The 27841-nt window shown below is 39.4% G+C and overlaps 1 protein-coding gene across 12 annotated transcripts in view; it reads left to right on the top strand.

Moving 5' to 3' along the window:
• Positions 1–27841, top strand: part of fat1a (FAT atypical cadherin 1a) — a 172947-nt gene that overhangs the window by 54082 nt on the left and 91024 nt on the right. For all 12 annotated transcript variants that reach the window (XR_009821845.1, XR_009821846.1, XR_009821848.1 and 9 more), the window contains exons 4-5: positions 11188–11249; positions 27025–27354. Coding sequence is in view for 8 of the 12 variants with exons in the window: in XM_062026646.1 (XP_061882630.1) it covers positions 11188–11249; positions 27025–27354 (392 nt within the window). In the remaining 4 variants the exon portion in view is untranslated. The remainder of the gene's footprint in view (positions 1–11187; positions 11250–27024; positions 27355–27841) is intronic.

Below are 27841 nucleotides of genomic sequence, written 5' to 3'. Positions count from 1 at the left end.
ATCCCATCAGTCAGCATTCCAGTGAGAGCAGACATCGTCGAGTAAGTGATTTTTTTATTATGTTCGTAGTTTGTATTTCTTGTTCAGCACTTAGCAATACTGCGACATGATGCTTGGTGTTTCACTAAAGCTGGATCTGTTTAGCACAAAAGCTTCTAAAACTTGTATATCACTCTCCTTATATTCAGGCTAAAGCATATACGGTTCTGGATCGTCATTTTTTTCCAAAGCAGTGTTTATTGTCGCACTCAAAGTATGCTTTGAGTAGTAGTGTTGTTGAAGAGAAAAGCAAATCTTGTGATGTATCTGTGAGGTTAATGCACCGCTATGTCTAAAATGGGCAAAATATGTAAATATTGCATGTTATTATGAATGTGCTTGTTGATACATTCCACAAATTCTTACAGCATGTATATAAAATGTTGATGCAGGTTTCCGGATGTTTTTTAGAGCGCTGTTTGGCAAAATAGAGCAACTCTCATTGGCTCCATTGTTAGCTGACTTTTACTAACATTTATTTATGATTTAGAATGCATAAACAAAGAAAACGTGTTCTTTCTTTATAGGGATTGTGAAAGATAGGCAAAAAAAAAAAAAAGTGCAGTTCCTTTTTAACTTGGTGTTTCTGGTTAAAACATACTATATCATCGTAAGTTTCACCACATTTCCATTGCTGTGCTGTAGGAATTGTTGGCGCGAATGTATGACTTTTCCTAGCAACCGCCGCAGTCTTGGAGATGCAATGCCCATGCGATGTCTCCACAAACAAAAACAACGTAAATCATGCATTCTTTTTAAATCCCCAACATTTGTTTCTATTGCTGGCTGCGCCGTTAAAGGTCACCTATTATATAAAAGTGACTCTTTAATGGTGTGCTTACACTAAAATGTGTCCCGAGAGTCTGTTTATGAGCACTAAACATGTGAAAACTCTACCATCTCCCTCATTTGAGAGAAGAGGAGGTCCTGAAGGAAAATCGTCCTTAAGGACCCACCCATAGTATAACGAGCCCGTTTCTCGTACCATCATTTCAATTTGTATTAGCGAATTTGCTAACCTTGCATGATGTTGTTGTTAAAATGTATTGTGAGCACTTAGGCTCACATTGTTGTGTTAGTGTTGCTAAATCATCAAAAGAGGAGAAATATAACCTTGGAGAACAATCTAACTTGAGACATGTGCATGCACGTACAACACTTAAAACCTTTAGTATATCAGTATGTAGAATTAAATGTAATAAGCAAATAAATTAATATGATCCAGTTAAAGAGGTATTTTGAACTACAAGTGTTTACAAAGTACAAAGAAGAAGAATTATGATACTTACACTACCGTTCAAAAGTTTGGGGTCACATTGAAATGTCCTTATTTTTTAAGGAAAAGCACTGTACTTTTCAATGAAGATAACTTTAAACTAGTCTTAACTTTAAAGAAATACACTCTATACATTGCTAATGTGGTAAATGACTATTCTAGCTGCAAATGTCTGGTTTTTGGTGCAATATCTACATAGGTGTATAGAGACCCATTTCCAGCAACTATCACTCCAGTGTTCTAATGGTACAATGTGTTTGCTCATTGGCTCAGAAGGCTAATTGATGATTAGAAAACCCTTTTGCAATCATGTTCACACATCTGAAAACAGTTTAGCTCGTTACAGAAGCTACAAAACTGACCTTCCTTTGAGCAGATTGAGTTTCTGGAGCATCACATTTGTGGGGTCAATTAAACGCTCAAAATGGCCAGAAAAAGAGAACTTTCATCTGAAACTCGACAGTCTATTCTTGTTCTTAGAAATGAAGGCTATTCCACAAAATTGTCTGGGTGACCCCAAACTTTTGAACGGTAGTGTACACAAGATATTATTCATCATCAAGTGAATCATAACTGACTAAAGGTGGAACTGCACTTTTTTCGGAATGTTGCCTGTTGTTCACAATCATTATGAGAGACAAGAACACACATGTCTTTTTTTAGGATTTTTAAAGATGATAAACAACGCTTGATAGATGCGGCTTATGTGAGTCACCGTTGTAGCCTTCAAAGCCATCTAAAACAACTTCAAAACCCTCTATCAACGTTTTATATACACACTGCAAATCTATGTATAATGTAGTAACAGACACGTTCAAACCAATGTCCAATATTTCCAATATTTATTTCTTCCACGCATGGATTTCTGTTTCCATAGCAGCGCAGGTCGGACTTCTGTCAACAAATTGTGTTCCTAATTTCGGAATCAAACACGCGTGCGTGTTTTAATCATGGCAGATTTGGTAACAGACAACGAAGATGACTATTTTTGGACAATTGAGGTTTCACAACCTTATACTTTTGAAGCTAAATATTTTGAGGATGAACTATTGCTTATAGAAGCCGGGAAGAGGGTGAAACGTTGGAGCAGATGGAAGCCGAGAGAGTGAGGTGAAAGTCACTTGAAGCTGCAAATGTGGAATTTGGAGACAAGCTATTTTGAAATAAATGGCGTGCATACCCAAAATCAACAGGAAACGTCCGGGGCCAGCTGGACCAGACAAACAACTGTCCATCGAGTGAGTCACAATTCATAGTGATCATGATACACGCAGCACGTCATGCGTGTTATTACAACTACAATACATACGCTCTCTGGCTAGCTGTGTCCAAGCAAAACATGGAATGTGGGCTAATACTTTACAGATACTGTAATATGATTGTTCGTGTTTTTTAGTCAGAATATACAACAGTTCTTCACAAAAAAAGAGGAGAAATATAATCTTAGAGAAAGATGTAATTTAAAACATTTGTACGCACGTACAACACTTAAAACCTTCAGTATATCAGTATGTGGAATTCACTTATGGAATGGATTAAGCAAAGCAATCAAACAATGTACTAATATGATCCACTTCAAGAAACTCTTCAAACTTAAAGTGTTTACAAAGTACAAAGAAGAAGAACCATGATAAACATTCTGAATTTATCTCATCCATCCATTCATTTTCTAGATAATCTTACTCATCTCACCATATGAAATGTAACTTACTTCACGGTGTATTATTTATTTATTTTTATTGTGATTACTTATGGAGTATATTGTGAATAAATTGAGAACAGGAAGTGAACAAAAGTTTTAGCAACTGTTATGTAAAAGAAACGGGGTAGGATTAAATAAGCTCTGCTTCTTCCTACTCCTTTTCGAACATGTTGAATAGAGAAACTGGAAATTGTGATGTATCATGTAGTATGCATGCATGTTCCAAATAAACTCAAACTCTAGCTTATCTGCGGATAATACTGAAGCACGCCGATGTGAAAAATAGTTCCTCAGTGTTCGCGCTAACAATAACAATGTCCCTACAGCTGGGTTATTATACAGGTTACGGAACGTAAATGAAGTATTGTTGAAGGTTTTTGAATGCATTTTTAAAGTGATTTAGAGGTAGGATTGATTGCCCCCATTAGCTGCTTTGCTAGCCACCTGGAACAAGCCGATTTTTACTCTATATGTTAGATTGCAAAAGAAAAAAATACCTTTTGTCTTCTTGTCTCTCATAATGATTGTGAACGATAGGCAACATTCCAAAAAAAAGTGCAGTTCCCCTTTAACTATTTGGAAAGAGAACTGTTGTATTTAGAAATCATTGATACAATGTGTTACAAATTGGTAACAGGAAGTGAACACGTGTGCAAGTAATTGCTATGAAGTGGAAAAGGGGTAGGATTAAATAAGATTTGCTTCTTCCTACTCCTTTTCGGGCATGTTGTAAAGAAAAAATGGAAAAAAGTTTTATGTATCTTGTCGTAACTGCATAAATGTTTGAAATGAACTTCAACCAACCATCGTCCTCCTAGCACACTCCTTAAAATCACGTTGACATATGGCATCTATGGCATTGGACTTGCAATGAAAAATACTATAGCGTGAATAGTTCTCACTCGTCTCTGTATGCTTGGAACAAATGTGCTATATTTGTCGCCATGGAGACAAGGATTAGTGATTTAGAAGTAGTTACAACACGGATAGACTTTAGCCATGTCTTAAATCACCTCTTCCTGAGGGCGTTTCAGTGTTATAGCTTCACCTTTATCTTTAATTCTTAAGCTAAAATTCATCTGTTCTCCCTTTTCTGTCTACACACTGTCTGCTTGTAAGTACTCCGTGATTGTGCACTGCCGAACATGCTCGTCTGCATGACACGATGTGACGACGACAACAGGTGGGGGACCGGTACTTTTTAGTGGCAGTATAGTACCGAATACGATTCATTAGTATTGTGGTACTATACTAATTGTTATGTTTAGGAGAGAGTTGACGGCACAGACCACAAGGGGGCGGTATAGCTCTATGTATTTTATCATATATATATTCACTATATATATAATAACAAACAATAATCTAAATTAATTAACACGGGAATGGTGTGTGACAAAACCCAAGGGGTGTATGGTGTGAGACTAAGTGTATCAATGATTAGCTGTTATATATGGAGCTGATGTTAATTTGCAGTAAAAGTTGTTTAAACATGAATAGTATATGTCAGTAAACAGCCGAACATGGCTTTAAGTTGTTTTTTTTTTTACAATTTTTTTTAGGGAATGTCGGACAAGTAGCGACATACTTTTTTGTGCGTGGCTAATGTTGTTAATTTAGTACCAAAAAACATCAGGGGATTTTACAACCACCTTTATTACGTGTGTCTAATGCTGCGGGTCAGACGTGCATCAACATTTGCATTTCAAAATATAGAAAATCCTCTGAGAAATATGGGATTTCATTACATCACAATACTTTGCCATTTACTCAATGTTATACAATTTAATAACAGTTTACAGATGCAATACGTTGCAATATTTCATTTAAATAAAAACAATTCAGGGCTTCTTCACGTTGCTTGTAGTTGAGACGTTCTTCAAGCTGGCTGACATAATTTCTTCCTGAATGTTACAGAAAGTATAAACTAGCTTTCTGCAAGATATTTACACAAATTTGGATTTTTGGAAGAGATATATTTTCTATCGTATTCATTTCCATCCATCTTTGTCGCAATATTCGATTAAATCACGGCTGCCAAACCCGCCGCACTTCTTTAATAAGGACAGGGGCTTGTTGAGTGACGCCATTTCTGTAGTAGCAAAAACAAACAAATTAGAACTGCAAAATAGGACAAAAACTGGATTTCCCGTAAAAAAATGTTTTTGCATTTTTGACAGTTAAACAGAAAAGATATATGAAGGGTTTTAAATTACTAATACTGGTATCATATGTGTACATATTGCATCTGCTAATGTAGTTCTGCTATAGTCTTGAAAAGAAAAAAAAGGTTTGTTTCAATGCCAAATATCGGCACCAATGATCGGTCGACCTCTACTCTTTAACCTTTAAAATACGTAGAGATATGTTGCGATGTGCTCAAGTTTCAGTAGTTCTTGCTGTACTTGAGCATCTCTAACTTCTGACTAGAAAACCGTTGGCGTAACCGTGTCATTCCTCACAGGCGACGACCACAGTTTCAGGGACCGGCCCATATGTGATGTTACCAGAAATGGAACAAAGGCAGTGAACACAGTAAATCACACACTAAAATAACTACGTACGCTCTTTCCATACAACAATGTTTTTTCACACTGGTTCTGCGTTTGATCCGAGCCAAGAAACCTCCATGTTTTCCACAATAAACAAAACAAGAAAGACACAGTAGCAAGATCATAGCCTGAGCTGAGATAGACTAGGACCTGACCACATATGAAAAAAAACACTTTTCTAATTGCTTCGTTTTGATATTGTTCTTATCGTTAACTATTATTATTCCGGCAATCAAACAGCTTTTTAGGCCTTATCCCACTTCCACCCAAAAAAAGTCTCATTTGTGCCCCCCACAGATTGACACAATTTTACCACCGTGCCACTGTTGCGTCAGATCAACACTAAATTTGGCACGCAAATGACCTTGATATTAAAGTCTACAAAAAACATCAAATAACTAAGAGGTCGGCCACTTTGGTTTGCTAGTGCCCTTTTTCTGGGAATTACAGTAAATTCTTGTCGGGTATTGATATTGTTGTAGGTTGTTTTTATTAAAAAACAAAAAACTAATAAAATAAGACCCTGAAATAAAATGAAACCGTTCCTCCTTTAAATGGCTACTTATGAACGTGCTTTTACTGTGCTACTGTCACCTAGTGGCATTTTATAAGTACTGCTAAATTAACTACCATATTTTTAGGACTATAAGGCACATTTAAAATCCTTTCTTTTTCTCAAAAATCGACAGTGCACCTCATTACCTGGTGCGCATAATATATGTATTAATTTTGGTTGTGCTTACTGATCTCAGGGGGTGTATATTGTAGCACCCCGGAAGAGTTAGTGCTGCAAGGGGTTCTGGGTATTTGTTCTGTTGTGTTTATGTTGTGTTACGGTGCGGATGTTCTCCCGAAATGTGTTTGTCATTCTTGTTTGGTGTGGGTTCACAGTGTGGTGCATATTTGTGACAGTGTTAAAGTTGTTTATACGTCTACCCTCAGTGTGACCTGTATGGCTGTTGACCAAGTATGCTTTGCATTCACTTACGTGTGTGAAAAGCCGTAGATATTATGTGACTGGGCCGGCACGCAAAGGCAGTGCCTTTAAGGTTTATTGGCGCTTTGACTTCTCCCTACGTCAGTGTACACAGCGGCGTTTTAAAAAGTCATACATTTTACTTTTTGAAACCGATACCGATAATTTCCGATATTACATTTTAAAGCATCTATAGTTATTACTATATTATTATTATGAACTGTTTGTGTATTTATTAATATTTAATTCGGTTCACTTACTGCTGTCTCAGTGCATTGCAAACTAACATGAGTATGTTGAGATTTGAGTACTCATTAAGTTTTCTTGTTAAAATCATGTCGATTTTAGTGATTATGAAGCGCTTGAAGAGTATAGGAAGTATTTATAACTGTGTGTAAATGGTAAATGGGTTTTACTTGTACAGCGCTTTTCTACCTTTAAGGTACTCAAAGCGCTTTGACACTATTTCCACATTCACCCATTCACACACACATTCACACGCTGATGGCGGGAGCTGCCATGCAAGGCCCTAACCACGACCCATCAGGTGCAAGGGTGAAGTGTCTTGCTCACGTGACGTGGTTGGTAGAACGTGGAGATTGAACTAGGAACCCTCAGGTTGCTGGCACGGCCACTCTCCCAACCGCGCCACGCCGTCCCCGGCGTGTGTGGAATATATGTAATATTCATAAAAATCATAAAATATATAGCGTGCATACTCCCCGGAAGTCTGGAATGCATGCAATAATAAAGAAAAAACACTGTATTGCTCATACACTTAATTCACATTTCTTGTTCTATGGTTATCATTACACTTCCACTATACATAAGTGTAGCGATAAAAACTTTTATTTTTTTTATTTGCTTGAACATAAATCAGTTGTCTCTGGAAGATTAAAAAGGGCCAAAAGAAGACGAAAGGAAAGCATGCAAAGCGTAAGGGGCGAAAAGTGGCTGTCTTCTATTTCCTAATTGCAGTGCTGCTGAGCAAGGACTATTTCGGGCGTCTGTGAGTTGTGGCCCCGGTCTCCTCGCTGCCGGCATGTGCGCCACCGGTGGCTTTGGGGTTTCGGAAATCCTTTGCTTTTTATGCTAATCGGGCAGCCGCGCGGCGACGAGGCCCCTCTGGTGCGGTCCGAGCTGGCGGCTCTACTCCGTACTCAGTGTCTCTGCAAGGCTTGCAATTATACGCTGGCAGCCATGACGGGATGCCGCTTATAACGTGGACTCGCAGCCATATTCTCCAACCCCATCCCGTGTTTATGAATGGTGAACGCCAGGAAGGAGTGCTTGTTTGTTTTAGCGTTTGTATAACCCGAGTCTGTTTGGTCAGATTAGCGCTATTTTACTTCACTGGGTAGATAGAGGTGTTCCAACCACAATAACATTCAATGTAGTGTTGACTTTTGTTTGTTTTGGTCTTTTTTTGTAAAACCCCCTAAGAGCCTTGTATTTCACACAAAAGAAATGTCCAAACATGTCAACAAATGTTTTAATTAGCACCCTAGTTTCTGGTCCACGTAGATGTTGGTTCTTGCATGGACCTGTCGCGTAGTTTGGGTTAGTAGTTCCACTCAAAAGAGAAACTTTTGTTTGTTTGTCATTTAATGTCTTAGTCAGCAGGGTTACATTCTTATCTCGCTATCTGGGTAGCTGGCTAGCTCGCTTCTGGGCGATATATATAAAAAAAAAAAACAACCGCAGGATTCTTCTTGTGCCTCATCCTCCAACTGAAACAAGTAGAGTGTGGTTTTTGACTGTTCCTCTGTTTGTTCAGCTTGCATAACAGGAATTAAAGCCAAGCCAAGCCAGACCAGGCTGGGCTGGCGGGATGCTATTTGGGCCTCGTCTTTGGGGTGCTTTGCGACATTTCACGTGTGCGAGCTAGCGCCAGGGCACACCCCCCCCCACCCCCAACCCCCAGTCTGGCAGTTGGCTCGGTGCCCCGAAAAATGGCGAGAATTCAGCGGAAGTTATTTTCACAGTTGACTGACATGGTGGATATAGAAGAAGAGATGACGACGAATGCAAAATATGTTAATTTTTTTCAACCAGTAATTGATAGCTAACCCCGGGGGTAAATGAACCACCAATGAACTGAAAATCTCTCTGAATGTTCTGAACTTCTTATTCCGTGTCATATTTTACTTCAGTCGGGATGGGTACCTTTTTAAATTTTAACTGATGCGGTACCCATTCCTGGTACGTGACAATCAATCAATCAATGTTAACTTATATAGCCCTAAATCACAAGTGTATCAAAAGGGCTGCACAAGCCACAACGACATCCTCGGCTCAGATCCCACATCAGGGCAAGAAAAAACTCAACCCAATGGGATGACAATGAGAAACCTTGGAGGAGACCGCAGATGTGGGGACCCCCACCCCTGGGCGACCGGTGCAATGGACGTCGAGTGGATCTAGCATAATATTGTGAGAGTCCAGTCCATAGTGGATCTAAAATAATAGTGAGAGTCCAGTCCATAGTGGATCTAACATAATAGTGTGAGAGTCCAGTCCATGGTGGATCTAACATAATATTGTGAGAGTCCAGTCCATAGTGGATCTAACATAATATTGTGAGAGTCCAGTCCATAGTGGATCTAAAATAATAGTGAGAGTCCAGTCCATAGTGGATCTAACATAATAGTGTGAGAGTCCAGTCCATGGTGGATCTAACATAATATTGTGAGAGTCCAGTCCATAGTGGATCTAACATAATAGTGTGAGAGTCCAGTCCATGGTGGATCTAACATAATATTGTGAGAGTCCAGTCCATAGTGGATCTAACATAATAGTGTGAGAGTCCAGTCCATAGTGGATCTAACATAATATTGTGAGTGTCCAGTCCATAGTGGATCGAGTCTCATTTGCAAGTGTTATTTACATGCAATTGCAATGTGAGTACTTAAGACTGTTGTAATGTATAAACTACAGCGTGTTGCGTCTTTGCCATCAAGCTGGATGTGCCAGTCTTGTCTTTTGTTGAGTCCTGGGGCGGTGCGGCTCAGGTGATAGAGCAACCGACCAAAAACTTAAGGGTTACGGGTTTTGAATCCAGCTTTCGCCATCTTAGTCACTGCAGTCGTGTCCTTGGGCAAGACACTTCACCCACCTTGTTTTCCGTGTAATTGTAGTTTAAAGAAGTCATATTATCATTTTTTTTCCTACATTTAAAAGACTTCCTTGTGGTCTACATAACATGTAATGGTGGTTCTTCGGTCAAAATGTTGCATATATTGCACCTTTTCGTGGGCGGTCTTTTATACATGGCTCCACTTGGACTGCGTCTTCTCCTCGCCATCTTTGTAGTAGTTTTTAGCACTTCCATAGCAAGGCTGCTGACAAATTAAGTTCGAACTATACGCTACTTTATATTAGAAATGAAATGGCAACAGAGGGGGATGCATGTGCATGTACGAGCCAGTCTGCCCCACAACTGCTCGCTAGTCAATCACTCAATCAATGTTTATTTACATAGCCCTAAATCACAAGTTTCAGGGCTGCACAAGCCACAACGACATCCTCGGTTCAGAGCCCACATAAGGGCAAGGAAAAACTCACAACCCAGTGGGATGTCATAATGAATGACTATGAGAAACCTTGGAGAGGACCGCACTGCCATATTTATTATTGAAGTCACAAAGTGCATTATTTTTTTTAACATGCCTCAAAACAGCAGCTTGGAATTTGGGACATGCTCTCCCTGAGATAATCCTGATACCCACTACAACTATGGGAAATACTATACTTGACTTTTACAAAGTGCATTATTTTTCTTTTTTTTTTAAAACATGCCTCAAAACAACAGCTACAAAAACAATGAAGGCACACAGCTTCAGTCCAGAGTATACTAGAGCATACTTGCCAACCTTGAGGGGGTTGAGGTGGGGGGGGGGTTAGGGGGAGCAGGGTTTGGTGGTAGCGGGGGGTGTATATTGTAGCGTCCCGGAAGACTTAGTGCTGCAAGGGGTTCTGGGTATTTGTTTGTTGTGTTTATGTTGTGTTACGGTGCAGATGTTCTCCGGAAATGTGTTTGTCATTCTTGTTTGGTGTGGGTTCACAATGTGGCGCATATTTGTAACAGTGTTAAAGTTGTTTTTACGGACACCCTCAGTGTGACCTGTATGTCTGTTGATCAAGTATGTCTTGCATTCACTTATGTGTGTGTAAAAGTTGCATATATCATGTGACTGGGCCGACAAGCTGTTTGTATGGAGGAAAATCGGACGTGACGACAGGTTGTGTAGGACGCTAAAGGCAGTGCCTTTACGGCACGCCCCCAATAATGTTATACGGGTGGAAATCGGGAGAATGGTGTTCCCGGGAGATTTTCGGGAGGAGCACTGAAATTCGGGAGTCTCCCGGGAAAATCGGGATGTTGAAACCGATACCGATAATTTATCTCTATCTGACAATAATCTTTCTGAACATGCTGAACTCCTGTTTCCATAGCTTAACGTTTACCTTGCTGCAGCTGATATGAATATTATCCTTCAGATTGCAAACGAGACGAGATAGACTCCACAGCGCCTCTGCTGGTTGCAGCCAAGTAGTTCACTCAGTTTGACCTAAATTGAGAGTCTTCCTTATTTACAGTTCAATTCAGAACTAAATCATTTTTAACGCTGATTGTCTCCTGCAGGTCTGGTGATGACGACTTCCAGGAAGTTGGACAGGGAGCAGCAGGACGAGCACATTCTCGAGGTAAGCACCCACTTTATTTTGGGAAGAGAAATTCCAATTTATCAAAAAAAAGAAAAGAAAAAGGTTTTATGTCTTTTACATTTTTGAGCCAATGTTGTGTAGGAGCCAATAGGAAAGGTTCCTACTGTAAATGGGTGAAAGGGTGTCATGGGTTTTTGGGTGTGGTGTTAGTCCTCTGTGTCCCTTCCTATCCTCTGGCGAGCAGCAACAGGAAGCCGCCAATTTTTTAAGCTTGTGGCTTTTAATTGACCTTGACTTGCGTTCGGTTTTTTTTTTTTCTCCCCGAGCCCCGCCCTCTTGCCGCACAAGCCAAAGTTGATAGTAGGGCCTTTTTCTTTTTAATTGCCTTTTCCGGGCTTTTAATTACAGTCATTCAGCGCTCGCCAGTTAATCCCAGTACATCTGGTGCCAGAGCAGTGTTGGTTTTCAGGCCCCGGATTGTATTTCACCGTAGCACAATTGCATTATGGCAAGCATTTACGACAAGGTTGTAAGTGAGGGATACAGGGAAACTGATTCCTTTAAGGGAGAAAAATCATTAGTCAAGTGTGAGGCCTTTTTACACCATCTTTACAAAGTTTGCTTTCTGTGTTTTCCTTGGAAGTGTGAAAAGGTTTTTCTAGCCTTTCGAGGTCACAAAAAAACTTAAAGCCACACAACCTAGTGGTTGACAAGTAGTCAATAGCTGCAATTGCAAACTTGTACAAGTCTCGCTTTAAGGTAAAGATATAATTAAATTAGGGCTGGGCGATATAGCTCAACAATTTATGTTTTATGTCGGTTGATATCGATAGTTATTTATATTTTTCATGACCTTTCGAAAATAAGGACCAGGAGAGAAAAAATAAAATGTGATTCATTTATCATTTTTAAATGTAATCTTCTGATTAGAGATGTCCGATAATGGCTTTTTTGCCGATATTCCGATATTGTCCAACTCTTAATTACCGATTCCGATATCAACCGATACCGATATGTACGGTCGTGGAATTAACACATTATTATGCCAAATTTTTTTGTGATGCCCTGTAGGATGCATTTAACAAGGTTTTCCGAAATAAGAGAACAACTTCAACTCAAATTATGGAAAAAAAGTGCCAACATGGCACTGCCATATTTATTATTGAAGTCACAAAGTGCATCATTTTTTTTAACATGCCTCAAAACAGCAGCTTGGAATTTGGGACATGCTCTCCCTGAGAGAGCATGAGGAGGTTGAGGTGGGGGGGTAGGGGGTGTATATTGTAGCGTCCCGGAAGAGTTAGTGTTGCAAGGGGTTCTGGGTATTTGTTCTGTTGTGTTTATGTTGTGTTACGGTGCGGATGTTCTCCCGAAATGTGTTTGTCATTCTTGTTTGGTGTGGGTACACAGTGTGGCGCATATTTGTAACAGTGTTAAAGTTGTTTATACGGCCACCCTCAGTGTGACCTGTATGGCTGTTGACCAAGTATGCGTTGCATTCACTTGTGTGTGTGAAAAGCCGTAGATATTATGTGACTGGGCCGCCACGCAAAGGCAGGGCCTTTAAGGTTTATTGTTGCTCTGTCCGTCAGCTGTGTTTTAAAAAGTCATAAATTTTACTTTTTGAAACCGATACCGATAATTTTGAAACCGATACCGATAATTTCCGATATTACATTTTAAAGCATTTATAGTCCAATAATATCTGCAGTCCGATATTATCGGACATCTCTACTTCTGATTATAAGTAATTTAATGATACTAACACAGACAATAGTAAAGGCGTTAGAATATTAGCTAATGCTAATGACGCCAGCTTCATTACATTAGGATATCACGTGCAAATATGCACGAAAACACTCTTACAGACATCACACATGGGACAATTTAGTAAGTATGAATTGTTTTGGTCAAATTGTGAAACTTAAAAACGTTGCTCGGAGTGATGAATGAGGTGGGCACTATGTTTGACATGTCAACTTAATGTGTATTATGTTTATACATGAGAGCATTTTGTTGTAAACTGTGAGGTGTGTGTGTGTTAAAAACATGGTTGTTTTTAGAAATGATGACAGATGTGAACAGAAGCATGTATTGTCTATGTGTGATGATGTAAATGAGGTGTGGTTGTATTGCATAATAAGTATGTGTCAATGAAAGAGCATTTTATGACTTTTCTTAATTTAATTACATGCTATAGTATAATTTCATTGTTATCATTTTATTGCAAGATTTTTGTATTTCTTTAATTTAGGTAGCGAGGGACTGCAGATAGAAATGAGCTATTTAGCTATATATGTAGAACATATCTGTCTGTGAGTTTAATGTTTCTGTGGGGCGGTATAGCTCGGTTGGTAGAGCGGCCGTGCCAGCAACTTCAGGGTTGCAGGTTCGATCCCCGCTTCCGCCATCCTAGTCACTGCCGTTGTGTCCTTGGGCAAGACACTTTACCCACCTGCTCCCAGTGCCACCCACACTGGTTTGAATGTAACTTAGATATTGGGTTTCACTATGTAAAGCGCTTTGAGTCACTTGAGAAAAAGCACTATATAAATGTAATTCACTTCACTTCACTGTGCATTGTCCCTTCAAATAAAGACTAAATTCAACTAAACTAAGAATCCCTTTGAGCAAAAACGCTATGGACAGTGTTGCTTACAGTTTAAGGCAAAACAGGAAGTACATTTTCTACTCGTAGCACCTGCACTGAGCGAACTCGTACAAAAAATGGTGACACAGCACAAACAATAACGCACCTTTTCAGTGAGTTTAATGTAAACTTTTCAATACAACATTTTATGGCAATCAGCGGAGAAAAAAATCCATAAATTAGCCACACCGTTTCATAAGCCACGGGGTTTAAAGTGTAGGGAAAAGTAGCGGCTTATTTTCCGGAATTGACGGGAAGTTTTGATTAGAAAGTTGACGTGCACATTTGAGAAAGAGAACATTTGAAGAACAAACAAGATGGTAGCTTAAATATGAGAACAACACATATTGTGAGTTTGTGCGACTTTATAGACGTCTTTTTTGTTTGTTTTTCGATGGAAATTGTGTTTAAATTGTGCGTTTAATGACGTCAGGGAGTATCACCGGTGGTGTTGCCAATGCAATGCATGGTGGGTTTTTTTTGCATGTGTTGCTTATGTGGAATCCGGAAGCTGTTTTTATAGTCTGCTTTTTTTCACTGGGCAGCAGACTCATAAAAAACACACACACACACCTAACAGTTTGTCCTCGGGGCAACTGGCCGTGGAAGAAGAATGCTTGCACGTGCACAGACAAGGTGCAATCACAGCAAAGTAGCAGAGGGTTTTCATGCTAAGCTAGCCAGCAGAAGATGGTCAACATGTGCAGCCATTGGGAACATGTGGAGCAATTAGGGTGGGGGTGGTGTGTGTGTGTCAGCATTGTTTGCATCAAATGCCATCAGGAGGCGGTGGGTAGTTGGGGTCGTAGGGGGTTGGGGGTTACCAGGACCCCGGGGGGGCCTTCAGTTTCTGCTACGAGACGGATGACTGTTGAGGGGGTGTAAGAGACGGATAGCAGAAAGGCCAAAGTGGCGCTTGATGGTCTGATTGTGCATGGTGAGGGGGGGTGAACAGCAAAGTGGGACATGCCTGGACATGCTGGGGAATCAGGAATAGGACGGGGGAGGGTAAACATGCTCCTAACATCTGCTGTGAGCAGACTTTTTATCACAAACTTCACTAGCTGAACGCCAAACTCCATGTTTGAACCTGTGTTTGTTTAGACTGTGGGCCGCTATTTGGGAGATTTACTCTGAGAAGTTAAGAAGCACTTTCGGATAAGACATATATATGGTGGTTTCCTCTAAATAAATCATCTGTTTGCTCTACCTGCGGAGACAAAAATGTAAACATTTTCAAACCACATAAGATGTCTTTGTACTCCTATCAGTCGCAGAAATGTGCCGCAAATGCTGTAATTATAGGCGGTTGCATTTATTAAGGCATCATTAGAGAATGAGTGTTATTTCAAAAATGTAAAAGTCATGAATATGAATGTAACGATAAACGCTATAATGATAAACAGATAATAAAATTAGCGTATAACTGCAATTAGAGATCGGCCTGCCAATATTATCGGCCGATAAATGCTTTAAAATGTAATATCAGTAATTATTGGTATCGGTTTCAAAATTATCGGTATCTGTTTCAAAAAGTAAAATTTATGACTTTTTAAAACGCCGCTGTGTTCACGGACGTAGGGAGAAGTACAGAGCGCCAATAAACCTTAAAGGCACCTGCTGTTGCGTGCCGGCCCAATCACATAATATCTACGGCTTTTCACACACACAAGTGAATGCAACGCATACTTGGTCAACAGCCATACAGGTCACACTGAGGGTAGCCGTACAAACAACTTTAACACTGTTACTAATATGCACCACACTGTGAACCCACACCAAACAAGAATGACAAACACATTTCGGGAGAACATCCGCACCGTAACACAACATAAACACAACAGAACAAATACCCAGAACCCCTTGGAGCACTAACTCTTCCAGGACGCTACAATATACACCCTCCGCTTCCCCCTATAAACCCCCCCACCTCAACCTCCTCCTGCTCTCTCAGGGAGAGCATGTCCCAAATTCCAAGCTGCTGTTTTGAGGCATGTTAAAAAAAAATAATGCACTTTGTGACTTCAATAATAAATATGGCAGTGCCATGTTGGCATTTTTTTCCATAACTTGAGTTGATTTATTTTGGAAAACTTTGTTACATTGTTTAATGCATCCAGCGGGGCATCACAACAAAATTAGGCATGATAATGTGTGAATTCCACGACTGTATATATCGGTATCGGTTGATATCGGAATCGGTAATTCCACGACTGTATATATCGGTATCGGTTGATATCGGAATCGGTAATTAAGAGTTGGACAATATCGGAATATCGGATATCGGCAAAAAAGCCATTATCGGACATCTCTAATGTTAACCGTAATAATTTTGGTCACAATAGCCGTGATATGAAATGTTTATATTGTTACATTTGAGTTTGAGTTTGAGTCTGATTTTAATTGGAAAATGCAAACATACAATACATACATCACAATTTCCAGTTTCTCTTTTCAACATGTTCGAAAAGGAGTAGGAAGAAGCAGAGCTTATTTAATCCTACTCCTTTTCTTTTACATAACAGTTGCTAAAACTTTCGTTCACTTCCTGTTCTCAATTTATTCACAATATACTGCATAAGTAATCACAATAAAAATAAATAAATACATAATAATTGGTGAAGTAAGTTATATTTCATATCATGAGATGAGTAAGATTATTTTAAGAATGAATGAATGGATGAAATAAATTCAGAATGTTTATCATGGTTCTTCTTCTTTGTACTTTGTAAACACTTTAAGTTTGAAGAGTTTCTTGAAGTGGATCATATTAGTAATCATGATCCAACATGACAGTTTGGACTTTGTTCACTATTTTCCTGTGTTTTGTTATGTATCATTTCCTGTGTCTGTGCTTTTATTTCGGTTATACTTCCTTTTGGATCCCTTGTTTCGCTGCATCTTCACTTATTCTTCTGTTTCCTGCCAGCTCACCTGTTTTCCATTAGTTAATCTATCCTATTTAGTCGCACCTGTTGCTGGAATATAACTTGGTGTCAGTGTTGCATGTGTGCCTGACAGTTTGTATCCTTTCACTTTAGAGCTCTAGTCACTCACCCGTGGTGTTTAGTTACATCCACGATTGTCAGAAGCTTTCTATCGGCACGTTGCCTGCCGGCTCTGCATCTTTGGTTCACGCCGTAAGCAACACCGCTGCAAAAATCAGTTCATCTTTAACTTTAATAATGATTTGGAGTGCATGAGAAAGTGGATAGGGAAAAACGTTGCAACGATAAAACCAGTGTTATAATAGCAAATACCAAAAACATTTTGTTTATCCTTTAATGTAATTATGGCCTCAGCATTTATTCATCTAAACTACAAAGAGAACCGGGGCATAGGTGAACGTACCTCTCCTAGACCACATGGTCATGCATGAGCAAGTATATCGCACAACACAACAACAACAGTACCAATATTGTATTAGCAGTAAGGAGCAAATAGCTTTCGCCAGCATTATTAGCACTGCTGAGTATTTTTTGGAAACAACAGCTGATTTTAAAGAAAATTCCGAAATCCTATTCAACAATAACCTCCTAAAATTAAGGTGTAAAAATAAGGAATACGTAAGAAATGCTCAATGCTTAAGTGTAACAAAATAGTGCAACGCATGAAAATGTAAACATACAGAAACCTGAGAAGAACTATTTTCTTCAAGTTTAGTGCCAGAAAAGTTACTGCTGTGCTCTAAAAGGTAAGCACTGCTGAGTATTTTTTGGAAAACAACAGCTGATTTTAAAGTGTAAAGTAGGTAGATAAAGCTGCCGGATGCTGACCATTCACCATACTTCAAATGGAGTTGCTGCCATCTTGTGGAGTTGATTGAAGAAGAAAAAAAAGATAAGAAGGTTACCTACAGCCACAGCTGCCAATGTTTCTCCACCTGGTGCTAATTAGAGACCTCAACAGTGTTTACCTTTGTGGACCACACACCTCTGACCACTTTGTGAACTTTTACCCAGATCCTCACCAAAATTGGTTTGGTGTTGTCTGTGTAATCCAGGGGTGTCAAACCCATTTCAGATCGGGGGCCACATGGAGAAAAATCTACTCCCAAGTGGGCCGGACTGGTAAAATCACGGAAGGATAACTTAAAAATAAAGACAACTTCAGATTGTTTTCTTTGTTTAAAAATAGAACAAGCACATTCTGAAAATGTACAAATTATAATGTTGTTGGGTTTGTTTTTTTTACACTTACATGTTGCGGTTGATAATTTAATTATTATTTATATTTTTCTGAATAAATTATGTGAAAATCTTAATCAGTCAACTCATTGGTGTTGATTTTCAATCTATCAAGATAAAAAAATTATATCAAAATCAAATTACAGGATGTTATTTATGTAGTTTGATCATTTTCCTTGACTGATGTACTAACATCATGTTGTTTATCTTGTACATATGTGGCATCGTCTACAAAGATACACATAATTGCTATTGCGACATCCAGTGGACACATTTAGAACAGCTGTTTATTTCATTCAAACATTTCAGGTTAATTTTTATACTTAGCAAACTCATCCCGCGGGCCGGATAAAACCTGTTCGCGGGCCTGATCCGGCCCTCGAACCGTACGTTTGACACCCCTGGTGTAATCCTACAAAGTCCATTTATTGTTTTACCTTGTCAGCATGATTGCTCATTTAAACAGCAAGCTAGAAGTTGTCTTAGATTGTACATACACCTGCTGATAATTATAAACATGGAATATGGGAGGCCATATTGTATTTGAAGTGAATAAATTCTAAATTTTGCAAACAAAAACATCGAACATGGTACTTTCTTTGAACCCCATACACAAACAATGTAACATCTATAGTATCATGGCATAGAAGAGGTATTCACGACGTTATCTGGCCTCCCATCTCCTCGCCAATGTTTTTGCGCTCCACTGCTCTGACTGTATGTTTAACCCGAGATACCTTCCATATAGCTAATTGATACTTCTATATGCAGCCGGTCAACCATGCATTGATTCCCGCTGGGGGAGTCTATATAACGAGCGCATATGGAACACAAGAACATGCATTACCTCTAAAAAATAAATAAAATAAAATATATTTTGTATCTGAAAATACATTAACTTTGTAGTGCAACTGTGTGTAACTATGAATATATTATTGTAATAAGCTACCAAGCACTTAAGATTGATTGTGCCAATGTTGAATAATAATAAAACCAATTAAGTAGGTAATTACAATATAAATTAATTAATTAAGATGGAAATTTTCTCCTATAGCAAACCTATATAAATTCTTTAGTCCGTGACCGATTTATTCATGTAATGACATTTTCAATTATATTTAATCTATGTATGGGAAGATTCTGTGGGTGTGCCAAAATTAAGTACATTTAAAGCCAACACACAAATATCAATCAATTCTTCAGACTTTTATTTGTATAGCACTTTTAATGCACAGGCGAGTGGCCACACAAAGTGCTTTACGTCCACTTATACTATATGTGTAATAAATATCAGTTATTTACTTAAAACATAAACATTTTGAAATGCCATTAAATTATTAAAAAGGTCAAACATTTTTATAAATTTGCCATGAAATACATAATGAATAAATTCAGTTCAATATAATTATACAAGGTTATATTTTTAAATATAATTGTTTAATGTAACGTTGCCTGAATAATGTCACATTTTAATTGTTTATTTACTATGCGTGATTTTTGCACAAAAATATTAAAAAGAAAATAAATAGAAAAATCGCCATGTTGCAAAAATAAATGTTTAATATTGCAGGAAAACTATTGCATTTTTGGAAGATAGAAACAAAAGTATTACCTTTTTTTTTTTCTTTTCCCAAAATAAAGTCTTTCAGGAATAAAAAATCATTTAGAAAATGTAATACTAATACTAAAATCTAACTCGACAGCATCCTTACAGTCTTACATTTATTATTGTTGTATAACAACTTCATTTTTGTAGGATTACAACTTTTTTTTGTCAGAAAAATCCTTCATTTAAGTGTTCCTTTTGCGGGCATTTTTTTGTCACAGTTGTTTTTCCAAACAAAGCAAGCAAGAGGAGGGATCCTTCCATCTAGTGGCTGGAGGCTGTTTTAGCGTACGTTGCAAACACAAGAATTTACTGTGTACTTGAAAGTGCATACAATTGTAACTGTAAAGAAACATCCGGACTGCTCTCAGTATAAAATTGGACATTCTAGTCTTCATGTCTGGACGCCGCGTTGAGCACTTCCAGCTAATCGAAACCGCCAAGCCTCCCTCAGAGAAACATTTTTGCTTCCTGCAATCTAAGTAATGGACATCTGCAGACATGGCAAAAGAATGAAAACCCCTAAAAACACATTAGTTGGGTAATTGAAATGACGCCGGCAAATGGCGTGTGACGGGCCTTCACTGTCTTTATGGGAGACACTCAGCAGATGTTTTTTAACGACGCCGACGTTTGTTCTGCCCTGGCGACACGCTCAAACGCACAACGTTTTTGAGGTCACTTATCCGTGAGATGATATCGTTTTCTGGACACGGAGTGTTCGAATGTCCAAAGAAGTTGGGAAATATTTGGATGACTAAATTAAAACCGGTTAAGAAGCATCTGTCGTTTTTAGCTCGGCTAATTTGGTCATTTTTTTTCATCATAGGAAAATCGAGAAGATTAATATCCGTCATTCCTGCTGCTATAAGACTGTATAACAGCTACTGTTGACTATTTGGGCTATTATGAATTAATTGATTTGATTACTTTTTACTTGTACAACTTTCATGAAGAACATTTAATGCAGTGGTTCTTAACCTTGTTGGAGGTACCGAACCCCACCAGTTTCATATGCGCATTCACCGTACCCTTCTTTAGTGAAAAATAAAATGTTATTTTTTTTCAAATTCAAGACAAAGTTATATGTTTTTGGTAACACTTTAGTATGGGGAACATATTCTAAGTAATAAAGACTTAATTTAGAGTTATTTGTTAGGGTCAGGGTTAGAGGGTTAGGGTTATAATAAGGCCATGCCCAATAAGGCATTAATAAGTACTTAATAATTACTAGTTAAGAGCCAATATGTTACTAATTTGCATGTTAACAAGCAACTAATTAATGGTGAATATGTTCCCCATACTAAAGTGTTACCATGTTTTTTAACTGGTGCACAAAATGAACCGTGCATGAACATCACATCTCTCATTTATGTTTTACTTGGTAAAAACTTGAACGCAACATTTTTACTATTGATGTACTTAATAGACATTTGAACGCAACAATCTCGTTAATGTTTTACTTATTAAACACTTGAACACAACATTCTTACTTTTAAAGGCCTACTGAAACCCACTACTACCGACCACGCAGTCTGATAGTTTATATATCAATGATGAAATCTTAACATTGCAACACATGCCAATACGGCCGGGTTAACTTATAAAGTGCAATTTTAAATTTCCTGCTAAACTTCCGGTTGGAAACGTCTATGTATGATGACGTATGCGCGTGACGTCACGACGGCAACGGAAGTATTCGTACCCAATGTGTCACCATACAAACTGCTCTGTTTTCATCGAACAATTCCACAGTATTTTGGACATCTGTGTTGGTGAATCTGTTGCAATTTGTTTAATGGACAATGGAGACTGCAAATAAGAAAGTTGTAGGTGCGATCGGTTTATTAGCGGCGGACTACAGCAACACAACCAGGATGTTGTGTTGTGTTTGAGCTGGATAGCAGACGCACTACCGTGAGTACAGCTTTGGCTTCCAAACATTTGATCGCTTGCCCGTACGTGCGTGTCGCTATGTGCATGTCACGTACGTAACTTTGGGGAAATATATGTTTCTTGCCGACTCTGATGGCGGCCGGGGTGTCGTCGAAAGCTACAACGCCCGCCGCCGCTCCGTAGCTAAATTAGCTTCAATTGTTAAGCTTCGCCAAGCTGGAAATTATTAACTGTATATTTACATGTTCATGGTTTAATAGTATTGTTGATCTTCTGTCTATCCTTCCAGTCAGGGTTTTTTTAAATTTTGTTTCTATCTGCATTTGAGCCTGATGCTATCACGTTAGCTCCGTAGCTAAGTTAGCTTCAATTGTTAAGCTTCGCCAAGCTGGAAATTATTAACCGTGTATTTACATGTTCATGGTTTAATAGTATTGTTGATCTTCTGTCTATCCTTCCAGTCAGGGTTTTTTAAAATTTTGTTTCTATCTGCATTTGAGCCCGATGCTATCACGTTAGCTCCGTAGCTAAAGTGCGTCAACGATGTATTGTCGTGGAGATAAAAGTCACTGTGAATGTCCATTTCGCGTTCTCGACTCTCATTTTCAAGAGGATATAGTATCCGAGGTTGTTTAAAATATAAATCCGTTATCCACAATAGAAAAAGGAGAGTGTGTGGAATCCAATGAGACCTTGTACCTAAGTTACGGTCAGAGCGAAAAAAGATACACCCTGCACAGCCTCTCTAGTCCTTCACTCTAACGTTCCTCATCCACGAATCTTTCATCCTCGCTCAAATTAATGGGGTAATCGTCGCTTTCTCGGTCCGAATCTCTCTCGCTCCATTGTAAACAACGGGGAATTGTGAGGAATCCTTCCTCCTGTGACGTCACGCTACTTCCGGTATAGGCAAGGCTTTTTTTTTTACCAGCGACCAAAAGTTGCTAACTTTATCGTCGTTGTTCTACACTAAATCCTTTCAGCAAAAATATGGCAATATCGCGAAATGATCAAGTATGACACATAGAATGGATCTGCTATCCCCGTTTAAATAAAAAAAATTCATTTCAGTAGGCCTTTAATGTACTTAGTTGACATTTGAATGCATCACTATTATTTTACTTGGTAAACACTTGAACACACCATCCTTACTATTGATGTACTTAGTAGACATTTGAACGCAACACTCCCACTATTATTTTACTTGGTAAACACTTGAACACTACATTCTTACTATTGATGTACTTAGTAGACATTTGAACGCAACACTCTCGTTTATGTTTTACTTGGTAAACACTTGAACGCAACATTTTTACTATTGATGTACTTAATAGACATTTGAACGCGACAATCTCGTTAATGTTTTAATGTTCAAACAACAAAACCAACACAGTGCATAAACTCACAACAGATTACACACCTGTAAACCAGTCAGCTGTTGCCGTATCCGTAATACTCCGATAGGGAGAAGTTTGTATTTACACGAGTCGGGTGTGTTTTGACCTCCGCCGAACCCCTGAGGCCGACTCACCGAACCCCTAGGGTTCGATCGAACCCAGGTTAAGAACCACTGATTTAATATATTGACTATTATGGCTACAGCATTTTTTGTGTACATTGTATCTATCCAGCTATTAGGGATGGGCCTAAAGTAAGGATATACTGCAGCCTTTTGCGATAACAATTTAAACACAATTGTTAAGTCTTCGACGCATGGCTACGGTTCTCGTGTTCCCTCCGACGCAGGAAACAAGCAGGAGCGGCGTGCAGGTAGGATTAAGGTTTTAATATTCAAACGCAGGGCAAAAAATACAAAACAAAACTCAGGCGCTAACAAGCGTGGAGCGGCAAAACAAATAGTCACCAAGGGTGAACAGCGAGGAAGAGTAGCTTGTAGGAAAATATACTTGAGCTCGGGGAAAAAACTAGGAGAAACGTAATTGTTGCGTCTAGCAAACATTGACCCAGCAATTAGTGCTGGGTGACAGAAAACTATAAAGGGGAGAGATCCACCAAAACACCTGGTGGGAACACTAATTGCTAAACTAAGACAGGCGATTAGAATTAGTGCCCGTGGAAACCGACAGTAAACAAAAGGAATGAGGGTGCACCCAGGAAACAGACTAAAACATAAGAAACTACTAAACATAAATTATGCCATGACCTGGGTAAAGGATCATGACAACAATATAATATTTAGCATATAAATGACAATAGAACTATTTTAAAAGTGGTTAGAAAAGGCTGACGTATGCAGTAATTACATAGATAGATGGTACTTTATTGATTCCTTCAGGAGAGTTCCCTCAGGAAAATTAAAATTCCAGCAGCAGTGTACAGAATTCAGATCGAATTTAAAAAGTAAATAATGGGGGTATATGTTATTGTTTTGCATCCCCTGTCATCCTAGTACCCCCCTCCCCCCAGAGAGGAGTTGTACAGTCTGATGGCGTGTGGGACAAAGGAGTTTTTGAGTCTATTAGTCCTGCACTTGGGATGAAGCAGTCTAGCACTGAACATGCTCCTCTGGCTGCTGATAACGGTATGCAGAGGGTGACTGGCATCATCTATAATGCTCACTAGTTTTTCCACAGTCCTCTTCTCTGCCACCGTCACCAGTGAGTCCAGTTTTATTCCGATCAGTTCCGATTAGTTGTATGTTTTTCCAAACTATTATTAATGTACTTAATTTTTTAGTACTCTCGATATTTGTATCGACGCACACCCGTCACACCCGTCCAAACTATTATTAATGTACTTAATTTTTTAGTACTCTCGATATTTGTATCGACGCACACCCGTCACACAATACGTTGTGATTGTGTGATGTTTTTTCAAGAACTGTGGCTTAGCCATCTTGAACCTTTTTTTTTTTCTTTTTTTTATCGAGACAAAGATTATTTATGTATATAATATTTGTGTGCTTACCATGGTATATTATTTATTTCTTATTTATTTGCTCACTGTTCTGTTACAGAGAACAAGGACATGGAATAAAATTGCTATGGTATGAAAATGGGTAGCATTAACTCTTAGCTCTGTTTCTTTCTACTCCTTTTCGGACATGCTGTAATGAAATAACTGGACATGTGTGATGCATTACATTGTATCGTATGCATGTTCGAAATAAACTGAAACTGAACTGAACTGAACTAGCCCTTAGTAGGGGAGCACAAAAACATTGATTCACATCCGAATCGCGATTTGTGTTTATTCCGATTCTACAAACCCCGTTTCCATATCAGTTGGGAAATTGTGTTAGATATAAATATAAACGTAATACAATGATTTACAAATCATTTTCAACCCATATTCAGTTGAATATGCTACAAAGACAACATTTTTGATGTTCAAACTGATAAACTTTTTTTTTTTTTGCAAATAATCATTAACTTTAGAATTTGATGCCAGCAACACGTGACATAGAAGTTGGGAAAGGTGGCAATAAATACTGATAAAGTCGAGGAATGCTCATCAAACACTTATTTGGAACATCCCACAGGTGAACAGGCAAATTGGGAACAGGTGGGTGCCATGATTGGGTATAAAAGTAGATTCCATGAAATGCTCAGTCATTCACAAACAAGGATGGGGCGAGGGTCACCACTTTGTCAACAAATGCGTGAGCAAATTGTTGAACAGTTTAAGAAAAACCTTTCTCAACCAGCTATTGCAAGGAATTTAGGGATTTCACCATCTACGGTCCGTAATATCATCAAAGGGTTCAGAGAATCTGGAGAAATCACTGCACGTAAGCAGCTAAGCCCGTGACCTTCGATCCCTCAGGCTGTACTGCATCAACAAGCGACATCAGCGTGTAAAGGATATCACCACATGGGCTCAGGAACACTTCAGAAACCCACTGTCAGTAACTACAGTTGGTCGCTACATCTGTAAGTGCAAGTTAAAACTCTCCTAAGCAAGGCGAAAACAGTTTATCAACAACACCCAAAAACGCCGTCGGCTTCGCTGGGCCTGAGCTCATCTAAGATGGACTGATACAAAGTGGAAAAGTGTTCTGTGGTCTGACGAGTCCACATTTCAAATTGTTTTTGGAAACTGTGGATGTCGTGTCCTCAGGACCAAAGAGGAAAAGAACCATCCGGATTGTTATAGGCGCAACGTTGAAAAGCCAGCATCTGTGATGGTATGGGGGTGTATTAGTGCCAAAGGCATGGGTAACTTACACATCTGTGAAGGCGCCATTAATGCTGGAAGGTACATACAGGTTTTGGAGCAACATATGTTGCCATCCCGGTAGAGTGGCTGTGCCAGCAATCGGAGTGTTGCTGGTTACTGGGGTTCAATTCCCACCTTCTACCTTCCAAGTCACGTCCGTTGTGTCCTTGGGCAAGACACTTCACCCTTTGCCTCTGATGGCTGCTGGTTAGCGCCTTGCATGGCAGCTCCCGCCATCAGTGTGTGAATGTGTGTGTGAATGGGTAAATGTGGAAATACTGTCAAAGCGCTTTGAGTACCTTGAAGGTAGAAAAGCGCTATACAAGTATAACCCATTTATCATTTATTATCCAAGCAACGTTACCATGGACGCCCCTGCTTATTTCAGCAAGACAATGCCAAGCCACGTGTTACATCAACGTGGCTTCCGAGTAAAAGAGTGCGGGTACTAGACTGGCCTGCCTGTAGTCCAGACCTGTCTCCCATTGAACATGTGTGGCGCATTATGAAGCCTAAAATACCACAACGGAGACCCCCGGACTGTTGAACAACTTAAGCTGTACATCAACAAGAATGGGAAAGAATTCCACCTGAGAAGCTTAAAAAATGTGTCTCCTCAGTTCCCAAACGTTTACTGAGTGTTGTTAAAAGGAAAGGCCATGTAACACAGTGGTGAACATGCCCTTTCCCAACTACTTTGGCACATGTTGCAGCCATGAAATTCTAAGTTAATTATTATTTGCAAAAAAAATAAATAAAGTTTGAGTTTGAACATCAAATATCTTGTCTTTGTAGTGCATTCAATTGAATATGTGTTGAAAAGCATTTGCAAATCATTGTATTCCGTTTATATTTACATCTAACACAATTTCCCAACTCATATGGAAACGGGGTTTGTATATCGATTAACAATTTTTAAAAATCGTTATTTCCTCCCACCTCCAAATACATGCACCTGGGGATAGGTTGATTGGCAACACTAAAATTAGCCCTAGTGTGTGAATGTGAGTGTGAATGTTGTCTGTCTATCTGTGTTGGCTCTGCGATGAGGTGGAGACTTGTCCAGTGTGTACCCCGCCTTCCGCCCGAATGCAGCTGAGATAGGCTCCAGCACCCCCTGTGACCCCAAAAGGGACAAGCGGTAGAAAATGGATGGGTTATTAAAACAAAAAAAACACATGCATTCAAAAACATTTTTTAGAAGAATCTATTTTAAAGTGTGGATTCTGAATCAAATCATTATCCCCAATAATTGAATCGAATCGTGTGCTAATCTTCGATGTCGATTCTTTTTAGATCACCATCACCGACTACGGCGTCCCTGCCAAGTCCACCACCGTCCGCGTCATCGTGCGCGTCCTGGACGAGAACGACAACCGCCCGCTGTTCCTGGAGAAGATCTACAAAATCAAGCTGCCCGAGCGCGAGCGTCCGGAGAAAGAGCGCTCCACCAGGCGGGACCCCGTGTACCGGGTCCTCGCGTCCGACCGCGACGAGGGCCCCAACGCCGAGATCTCGTACAGCATCGAGGAGGGGGACGAGCACGGGAAGTTCTTCATCGAGCCCAAGACGGGTTTGGTGTCGTCTAAGAAGTTTTCCTCAGCGGGGGAATACGATATTCTCACGGTGAGTTCTGATCATGTTCTATCATCTGAGGGATCCGATACGGCCTCGCTGTGAGGGTCTCTGAGGGAGCGCACAGTCAGCGCAACACATTGTCTTACTGCTGCACTGCCTTTCCCTGCACTTACGATCCAACTAGTCTGGACTGGACCGGGTTTGAATCGGGCAACCCCTACAGAGCGGCAGGGCGGCTTTGTTTGTTGCAGCGCCGACCAGGAAGGACGGCGTAACGAGGGGTTTTCGTAACGGTATTATAGTGCGACCTCATTCAGCCAGGGCAACAGTAATGGAGGGGTTAAATCACAAAGGGGGGTGCCACACAATGCTGTTTTTGTCATTGGAAATGCCACCTTCTCCTAAGGACAGCTTAGTCTTTTTTAAAAGAATGGAAACCTGAACCATTCTTTTAATAAAGCAGTTTGATGTATTAATGCAGCATGTGGTAAGATTTAGTTTGTCTTGTTAATGAGCTCTACCTGGTAAACCACTT

The sequence above is a fragment of the Entelurus aequoreus genome, linkage group LG18 (assembly GCF_033978785.1).
Source record: "Entelurus aequoreus isolate RoL-2023_Sb linkage group LG18, RoL_Eaeq_v1.1, whole genome shotgun sequence".
NCBI lineage: Eukaryota > Metazoa > Chordata > Actinopteri > Syngnathiformes > Syngnathidae > Entelurus > Entelurus aequoreus.
The sequence above is the reverse complement of the archived record's forward strand: the minus strand, read 5'-3'. Positions and strand labels throughout refer to the sequence as shown.